This window comes from Trachurus japonicus, unplaced genomic scaffold, assembly GCF_045865225.1.
Source record: "Trachurus japonicus isolate A0001 unplaced genomic scaffold, Traja_1.0 AP031031.1".
NCBI classification, from domain to species: Eukaryota; Metazoa; Chordata; class Actinopteri; order Carangiformes; family Carangidae; genus Trachurus; species Trachurus japonicus.
The window spans coordinates 1-10,276 of NW_028221164.1; the positions used below are offsets into that span (position 1 = coordinate 1).

Sequence of the window (10,276 nt, forward strand, 5' to 3'; positions counted from 1 at the left end):
TTCATGGGTTGCAGTGACGTCACGTCGAAGCGACCGCCACCATATTTGTGTCCGATTTGACAGGTCTCCTCATATGACAGCATGCAAACCACAGGATAGAAATGACAGTTTCTTGACAAAATGACAGGGTTTCATACATCCTGTCTGGGTTTATATCTCTATAACAACAGACAAACTCTATATTATCCCACTTATTACACAGTTTATGAATTAATTAATTAATTTGAGACGTAATGTTGATCAAAGTCCTTAGTCCGGTCACTTCTCCTCTGTTTGCTCCTCACCCTCCTCCTGTCGACTCGTGTGTAGTTGTTTTCAACGAGCTTTTGATAATCAATCAGTAGATTGATGAATTATCATGTAAATGTTACGATGTGCGCATTTATGTCGTCCTGTCTGTCATAAGAGACTACGGTTTGGGACACGTTTGTGTCACAGACTCGCGGTGGCACAGACACAGCTGGTCACAGCTGTGACACTGCACTGGCCCGTCCGCTCTGTCCGCTCTGATCGCAGGTTTGGTTCCAGCAGCGGTGAGGGAGGCAGAGAGCCTCCACTCTCCCTCTAACAAGCTAAGTCATTTTTCTAACATCACAATTAGTCTGAAGCTGGTAAAAATGAAACACTTCTTCTGCCCTGCTCCGCTGATCAGGGCGGCGTCCCTAGCAATGGCCCGTTTTACTTAGCAACGGTCTGTTATACAGAAATAAAAGACCCTAAATGCAGAATCAGTGAGTAATTAATAAGAAAGTAATCAAAATGCAGAATTCAATATATCCATGTTATTGTAAAAAAAAGTGAATCCCCTCTTTTTGTGAGACTTGTCACAGCCCATGCTGCCACTGATAGACTGCCTGCAGTCAACCATTTATTCCGCCTATAACTTGACGTCTTTTGGGATGGAATAAAACTGCAGTCCGGGTTTTTTTGGCGACTGCTATCACAGTCAACAGCACAATATAATCCTGGCATCTTTCATAACGTCAATTTTCGGTCTCTTGCTGATTTCCTCCTACTACTCCACTTGTTCTGGTAACGTGACGCTGTGATCTGTGCCCAGATCGCCCTGATTCGGACACAAATATGGCGGTGCAGAAACACAGTGACGTCATGTGATTATGATGAATGAGATTGTTTGACATGGGCGGTCAATCAAAACAAGGGAGCTGTCAATCAGAGCATTATCTGCATGCCCACTCTGTCCTGACAAATAGCAAAATGAGTTGTTTTTAAACCAGGCTTTCTAATAGTTATGAATCGTTATTTTCACTCAGACTTTTGTGAATGCTTAATAAGACACTTTTTTTGTGATCAACTTTTTATTTACTTAATTTGCTTTGGTGTAAAAGTTACCAAACCGTCCATACAGATCATTATTAAACAACAAAACCCCAAACAACTACAAATCATACCAAACGAGACTGTACCAGACATGAATCAAGCCTACATTGGTTTTGGGTCAGTTTAGTCACACACAATTATTTTAAACTTACCAAATAGAAAAACAAGTGAAGTGAAACAAAATCCTGTTTTGGTAGTCAAAATCAGCTTTATAGTTCCACTTACCTTGTACTTTTTTATTTATTTATCTTTTACCAAAACAGTCAATGTCTATTCAATAAACAGTGCTAATAAAGCAATTAAAAATACAGTATTTTCTATAATATACTCAAGTGTTGTTAGCATTTTCTATAAATGCATTTATTTTCTTTTTAGATTTTTATGACTCACCAGGTGAAAGTCTTTTCTTTTTTCTGTCCAAGAACGTTGAATTTCCAGCTTCACAATGATGTTGACTCACTCAATGAGCTTTTATCACTTAAGTCAATGGGGCAGGGCCTGACATTCTGTAGGCAAGGCAACAATAAAACAGGTTTGATTAGAGCAGATGACTAAATCACCAAAACTGCCGGTAAACATGACATGACAATCATGACTCCCAATCTTTAGTAGCACTGAATGTACTACTGAAGTGAAAAGAACTTCCTTCCCACAGAGAAAATCTAGTCAGTGTTTCCCCAGGATCCCCGCTTTTCCACTAGCACTCGAGTGCGACGTCCGACACGAGAATCAAACATAACTGCTCTTTCAAGCTAAAAGATGGACTGATCAAAGCCAAATGACCATCATGTTCAGCTTGTCTTGCTTTGTAAGCTTGTTGCTCACAGAGAGGCCAAATAAGTGAAATGTGGTAGAGTTTGGTCACGTGATAGACATTATAACATAATTTTTGTAATGCTGTATTCATGTACTTTAGTGTCTCTCTCTTCCAAAAAAATGGCTTGTTCAGAAATCACTATAGAGCCATTTTTATCTGTAAGAGTAACTGTCCCAAAACAGGCACTTTACATTCAAGTTTTTTTTACACTGCAGATCTACTCATACATGTTTTTAGCAGTCCAGGGCAGTTAAATCTTAAAATAGAATCTGTTCCCAACACAATAAAACAATGATTAGCTTTTTCATTTATCAGCTCTGGAAAAACATTGTCAGAACTGTAACAGTATTGCTAAAATGTTTACAAGAAACAAGAGAACATGTTTGTGCAGAGAAATTTCATTGTATATGTCTGTGCAATGACAATAAACATAAACTTAAACTTATTCAAACATGATAAATGATAAATTGAAGCATTATGATATATAATATAGTGATGACACTTAACTTTAGTGAAGTTTTTCACGAAAACTGAACACGTGTGCCAACTATTAACCTACAAAAATAAAGTTCTACACACCACGGGCTGTTCACGGGCTTCATTTAACATCCATACAAGTATTTTAATCATGTTTATCTTAAACACCAAACAAAGTGTAACCATGAGGAGAGAAAACACCTTGTACCTGCTCTCAGTGGGCTCAGCGCAGACTGACCCCTAGTTTCCATTGAGAGCGTCAGCATTGCGCAACGTCAGCGCTGCGGGTTTACTCCGTCCTCTGCCCCGCGTCAGTCTCCACCGGGCCCGTGGTGGCAGCCGGCCTTGCCAGCCGTTCACGGGAGATCCCTAGATCTTGCGGTCACTCCGACACCCTCTGATCAATGGCTGTTGAACTACCTGCCCCTGGATTACCTAATGTTGATGACGAGCTGTGATCGGCTATTTGACCAGTGCATTGTGTTTTATTTTGAAAGGGGGCGGAAGTTTATTTTGTTGATTATGTGTCGGACTTCCTGTCTGTTTTGACTCACTAGGATTCCCTAATCTACGTCCTTTATGTTTAAAACCAAAGGTCAGCACAGAGCACCAATGGAGTGAGTCCTAAAACCCTTGTGAGGTTGTGAGGCCCAATGCTGTTGATTTATACAAGAGTTGTGACAGGAAGTCATACTGGACTTACTGGATGCCGACGTTGTCATCTTGGCTGGCAGAAATTCACCTTGAGATACTGAAGTCGTTGCCTGTTAGGTCTCTTGTGTTATTTGAAGTATCTGTTGCTATTGTTATTTCATCTGCTCACCAGACGATTGACCGGCAAAGAAATTAAACCAGAATGAAATCAACTTGCCTGAGTATGTTGCACTATGTATGACAGTAAGGAATGGGCGGGACTGACAGAGGTTCTCGGAAACACAGTGATTATTGTCATTCCATTAACATGCCATGGTGTAATTAAATCTAGCAAACAAATCGGTTGACATATTTTTTGAAATCCGAACACTGGGTATCACCAACAAACCCTTGATAGGAAAATGACACCAGTTAAATATTAGTTGATCTAGCACAAACTAAAATCTAAATTCTTAAGTAATATAAAGTCTGTTTCAAATGTAACAGAATGTATTGTAGAACAGGGCTGTCCCAAAAACAAATAATCCCTCTAGGGGACCCTACCTAGAGGGATTATTTGTTTACCAACACTGCGGATGTGTGCACAACCCGGGCCACCTAACAGGCCACAAGTTTCAGTTTACATATTATCACTCAACAATAGACAGAGCAAAGACACATGGTGGGTGCTGGCAGTGCTGTCAGGAGACAAAGTGGAGAGAGGCCATCTTGGAAGGCGGGGTGGCTTATATATCCCAGCTGCTCATGCGGTAGCCAATCAGGGGCGGGGCCATCAACTCCACCTACCCCCCCACACACACACACAACACACAGGGGAAGAGAGCACACACACCATGCACATACACACAGGAGAGAATACACACCATACACACACACACACAACATCCCTCCATAACACCATGAGGGTTAGTGTAAATGTTGGAGCTGTGCTGTACTACAAGTAGGTTGTAAATAATGTATTTCTCACAATTATGGTAGTAATGTATTGAAGGAAAAAGTAAATGAAATGTTAAAAAATTAAAATATTGGAATTTTATGTATTTAGGTAAAATGTTTGAGAACAAATTCTCATTTACAAACATGACCTGGCCAAGAGGCTCCAGCAAAAATAAACATTACACAGTAAACATATAAACAACAACAAACAAAATACACACGCCCCGTCACAGGATGTCACACGAGGAACAAGCATGAATAAGACAGAGAATTAAGCATTTACTTGTTATACTGATTAAACAATGGAAAGGATTCCATGAGACTCTATGATGTAAAGGTAAATCAGTGATCTGACAGTTACAAACTAATATCAAATTAAAGTTTGATCAAGTAATTTTTTTTTATCAGCGACCATAAAGTTCTATAGTTATAAAGTAAGACAGAGATTGTTTTATTTATTCTTCCAAATGTTATATTTATCACAAAAATAAAAAATACTCAAAATAGATATCATCTTCAATCCACCAATGAACCAAGTAGTACATAAAAACATAATTAATCTCTGATCAGTTTCACTGTAATGCTATTTACTTGATCGATTAAAATCAATGTTTGAAATGATGAGCTCAAACGACTTTAAAAAAAGAAGAGAATAAAATATGGCATAATTTATGTTAACATTGAACTATTGACTTCTGTTTGCTGAAATGTTTCTTTTCCAGTAATGCACAAAACACATCAAACAGCTTTCTTTAATTTTAAAGGGATAGTTCACCCAAAATTCAAATTTCACTCATTATCTACTCACCCTCATGTGGACTAAGGGCTGGGAGAAGTTTCAGAGTCCTCCGTGCCTTCTCTGAGTTATGGGGGGGTCCACGCAGCACTGCATATCCATATGACGGTAGTGAACGGAGCTCACTTTTCTTTGTCCAAAAAGACACACCAAAAAACATCCAAATACCTCCGTACTGCTCGTCTGTAATGTTCGTCTTGTATTGAAGGCCCAACATACAAGAGGCTTCAAGAAATTGTTCAGAAAAAAATTAAATAAGTCTATATTTTAAGCTTGTTTGTAGCGGAAGCTCCTTCACTGCCCGGTGTCAGTGCAAATCGCGTGAGATTTGCATAGACACAGGCAGAGCAGTGAAGGAGCTTCAATACAAGAGGGACATTACAGACGAGCACTATGGAGGTATTTGGATGTTTTTTGGTGTGTCTTTTTGGACGAAGAAAAGTGTTATCCGTTCGCAACCGTCATATGGACATGCAGTGCTGCGCCGAGCCCCCCTGTAACGCCTTAGTTGACATGAGGGTGAGTAGATAATGAGTGAAATTTGAATTTTGGGTGAACTATCCCTTTAACTGTGTTTATCATAAAGAAAATCTTGATAAACCTGCTCTAGCAGAAGTTTTGTTTACTGAGTCAATACATTATTTCTCACACTAATCAAATAAAAGTATATGAATTTTATGACAAGCCTGATAATATATTACAAGGCCAGTTAGAATTAAAAACATCATTGTCAATGTTTTAATTCTTTCATACAAGAAACTGATCAAGTTCATCACAGTTAAAGTGAAATTCCGGCGTAAGTGTAAACCATGGTCAAACACACCGTAACACCGAGTTAGACCCCCCCTCGAGAGATCAATTTGCCCGACCGCTACATTCACGAGATCCACCAACTTCAGCAAATACCGCAATATCGCCACACACGGCGCTCTCCGGATCCACTGTCTGACCGCAACCAAAACGCCACCATTTGCCCAAAATAATGCTCAGAACTGCACCAAATGTCATCAATAGTACACACAGGGTCCCAGCACGTAGTACGAGTTGTCAAACATCTGCTAGCTTTGCCTGTTTTCTTTAGCAAGGAGATGCAACTCAACTCACCTACTTCTCCTCCGGGAGCCGCTCGTTGGTGAGGAAGCCCTGACGAGTCGATCACCGAGTGCACCGGAGTTCCGCAGCTCAATCAACAATTACCTCATGGAAATACAATCAGAGTTTTTTTTTTTTTATCTTGCATATCACTTTATAACTATTATTATCGAGTGCTGGCCACGATATAGGCGCAAATGAGCATTTTTAAGAGCTGCGGAACTCCGGTGCACTCGGTGATCGACTCGTCAGGGCTTCCTCACCAACGAGCGGCTCCCGGAGGAGAAGTAGGTGAGTTGAGTTGCATCTCCTTGCTAAAGAAAACAGGCAAGCTAGCAGATGTTTGACAACTCGTACTACGTGCTGGGACCCTGTGTGTACTATTGATGACATTTGGTGCAGTTCTGAGCATTATTTTGGGCAAATGGTGGCGTTTTGGTTGCGGTCAGACAGTGGATCCGGAGAGCGCCGTGTGTGGCGATATTGCGGTATTTGCTGAAGTTGGTGGATCTCGTGAATGTAGCGGTCGGGCAAATTGATCTCTCGAGGGGGGGTCTAACTCGGTGTTACGGTGTGTTTGACCATGGTTTACACTTACGCCGGAATTTCACTTTAAGTCTTTACTGCAGTGTTTTCATCTCATAAAATGTAACAACCCCGTCTTTCACTGGCTTTCTTTACAGTTTCCTTTATCCACTCATTAATTTCTGCCTCATGCTTTGCCTTTAATGCATCCATTGCCTTGTTCTGATCTTGTGTTTTATTTTCCACATCTCCGATTTCTAGCTTTTGCCTTGCCTTTAAATTATAAAATTTTTCCTTGTATGTTTTATCTTGAATCAACTGTTCAATTACTGTGTCTCTGTCTTTTTGTTGTTCCTCTAATTTCATCATCAAACCAGCAAAGTCCTTTTCATATTTCAGTTTGAAGTCATTTAATTCTTCAGCTTGCTTTCTGGCCTCTGATTCATATTCCCTTGTAATATTGTCAACCTTTCTCATATGGGCTTCTTCCAACTGTTTGCGCTGCATCTCCTCATGTTCTTTTCTCATCTGATCCTCTTTTATTATTTTGTTCTTTTCTTCCTCCTTTGCCTTCTCATACTCCTCTTGGAGTTGTTGAAGTTTTTCTTTTTCCTCCTTAACTCTCTGTTTATCTTGCTTGAGACGGTTGACCCACCATTGTTTTTGTTGATTCTCCCAATCTTCTTGTTGTTTTCTCATCTCTTCTCGTTGTTTTATCATCTCAAATCGTTGTTTTCTCATCTCTACTTTGCTCTTTTCCAGCTCTTTATCAGTCTTCTCCTTGGACTCTGATTCTGCTTTTATCTTTAGCTCCAGATGCTGGAGTTTCAGTTCCCACTCCTTTGCTTTAGTTTCCTCGTCCTCTTTCCATTTCTTTTCCTCTTCCTTTCTGTTTTCCTCTTCTCTTTTTCTTTGCTCATGCTCTTTTATGATTATTTCCTCTTTTTCCTTGAGTTGTTTCTCTCTCTCTTTTCTCTCTTCTTCAATCTTTGCTTCCTGGTCTGACATTGTTTTTTTCAATTCTTGCAAGTGATTTTCATAGTTTCTTTCAAGTTTCTCCTTCTCTTTCTGCATTTCTTCCTCTTTTTTCTTTAAAATTTTCTTCATTTCATTTTGTATGGCTGCCTCGGCCTCTTGGAGCAGTTCATTTGTGTAATATTTGCTACCATTTGTCTTCACCATTGTCTTAACCATGATCAGCAGCTCAGTGACTTGTTCGTGGTTTCCTGGTTTTTCATTATCGAGTAAATGATATCTGTTTTTACAGTCATTATTCAGTTTTGTGACAAAGTCATGACTTTCTTCTAAGTATTCCTGAAATGACTGTGTTTTCAGCTTGTCTCCTCCTGTGTATATGATGACAATGAAATCAATTGAATTCTTTCCAAAAAGTTTCTTGATCAGTTCCACAGTTTCTCTTTCCTCGTTTGTAAATCGCCCAATCTGCATCACCAGTAAGAAGACATGAGGTCCAGGAGCCAACATGTTGATGCATTTCACAAGCTCCTCTTGAACATTGTCATTGGACAGAGTTGTGTCAAACAAGCCGGGTGTGTCAACCACAACAACAGGCTGCCCATTAATCCTTCCAGTTGCACTTTGGCATTGCTTGGTGACTGACTTTGAGCTGAGTTTAGATTCAAAGTGCTCTCCACCTAAAATAGTGTTTGCAGTCGCACTTTTCCCACTGCCAGTCCTCCCAATCAGAACCATCCTAAGACACTCACTGCTCTGATCATGATCTTCCATCACACTCGTCTCTTGTCGTTCAGCTTCAAGTTCTATAACCCTCTCTATCAGAGCCCAGGTGAACATGTCCTTTGTGAAGCATCTGGATCCTTTAGTCTTCATCTTGTCCACAGTGTCCAACAGTTCAGGGATCTGCTGTTTGTCCTTGATGTTGACAACAACAGATCTTCCTCCACAGCTCTGACAGAGCTCCTGGATGTCTCTATTATCTCTGACTAAGTTAACAACAGCTGGAGTTGTAGGATCTGACTCCACAGTGAACAGGATCATGGTGAAGTCATTGACTCTACAGCTGAATGTGTTCTGGATGGTCTTAAACTCTTTCTTGTCTTCTTTGGTGGGAGGGTCCAGAGGTAGGACCAGGATGAAGCCATGGACGCCCTCAGGATCACAGAGGGAGATACATCTGAACGCTTTCTTCATTGCTTTCTCCTGAGGTTTTCCATACAAGGCAGGAAGCTCCACCAGGGAAACCTGACGTCCACACACCTCTCCCTGATGTTTAACACACTTTGCTTCAGTAGTTGAACCTATCTTCTTCCCTCCCAGAATGGCCTTGGCTGCTGAAGTCTTCCCAACACCAAATCTGCCACATAATATTAAGTTCAGAGGAGCTTTGGAAGATTCAGGTGTCATGAGGCCTGCCCCTTCAGTGAAGCTTAGATATCGTCCCCTGTTGTCACTCACTATAGTCTCCATCTTTTGAAATAGTTCTTGAAGATCAGAATCAAGGCGATCTTTTTTATCAAAGTGAACTCTGTGCTGCCGTTGTCCACAGAGTTGTATGAATTGATCCACTTTCTTCTTCTCGTCCTCATGTGTCAGGACGACCATTGAATGTTTAAACACATCTTCACCAAAGAAACTCAGGATTTTCTCTATAGTTTTTCTGTCCTCTTCAGTGAAATCGGAAGGGTTCACCAACAGCAACATAACATTTGGTCCTGGGAAACATTCATCCACACTCCTTTTCATCTCTTTTCTCACTTTATCCAAAGTATGACTAAAAACATATAGAGTTTTCACTACTGTTAATGTTTTGTCCTTCCACTCTCCATGGGTGACTGTACAGTGCTTTGGTATTTGGGATAATTTCATCTTCTCTGCTTGAGCTACTGTAGATGACACAAGATCCCTTTTCCCTGTGATGAGGTCCTTTAGTGTTGTCTTTTTATCATGACTCTTTCCAAAAATTACGATCCTCAGTTCAGATGCTGTAGAACAACAAAAAAACATTTCAAATTAACAGAGTGACTTTAAACAGTATTATCACCCACTTTAAATTCTTTAGATGTTAGACCTCACATACATTTCTGATTCTGGGACACTTTCAAACCAAGCAACTAATCAGATTGGTTTAAGTTTTGAAGCTTTAAATCCACTGCCATGTCCTTATGATGAACCTCTGACTGAAAATATATATTGTGGTTACTCCCAAATATTTTGGATCATGAAGATTGTTCCTTGCATTAGTTAGACATACCTGAGTGTGGTCTTTTTATTCTTTATTTTTAGGGCCCGAGCAGCGACTGCAAGTCAATAGCGAAAGCCCTATTAAAATCGTACTGTTTCTTTTTATTATATTCTTACGCATCTTTAAACCCCAATTTGGCCCCTTTCCCAAATTTGAAAATGCTTGAAATATTCCTCACGCCTCGGGACAGCCCAAAATTAACATCCGGTTGGGTCGTCGCAAATGGGCGGGGACAAATGGCGAAATAGCCCCCCTTAAAGTAACATTGCAGAGTTTTTTGGCTTTAAAATAATGTTTCCAGACTCATTGCAATGGTAGAAAAATGGTTAATAGGATGAATGGTGCTGCCGCTGCAGCCTGAGCCGGGTCGCGTCGGCTGAAACTGCACTATGTAACTTCCCTGCATGGGTACGAA

The 10,276-nt window shown here is 40.4% G+C and overlaps 1 protein-coding gene across 1 annotated transcript; it reads right to left on the bottom strand.

The window, feature by feature from the left end:
• Positions 1-6,854: 6,854 nt before the first annotated feature.
• On the bottom strand, positions 6,855-9,023 carry LOC146959810 (GTPase IMAP family member 8-like; the record flags this gene model as incomplete). Its single annotated transcript, XM_085772883.1, has 2 exons — positions 7,535-9,023; positions 6,855-7,261 (listed from the first exon to the last, which is right to left on the bottom strand). Coding segments are annotated over exons 1-2 (1,896 nt in total), but the record flags the coding sequence as incomplete, so codon positions are not given.
• Positions 9,024-10,276: the final 1,253 nt, after the last annotated feature.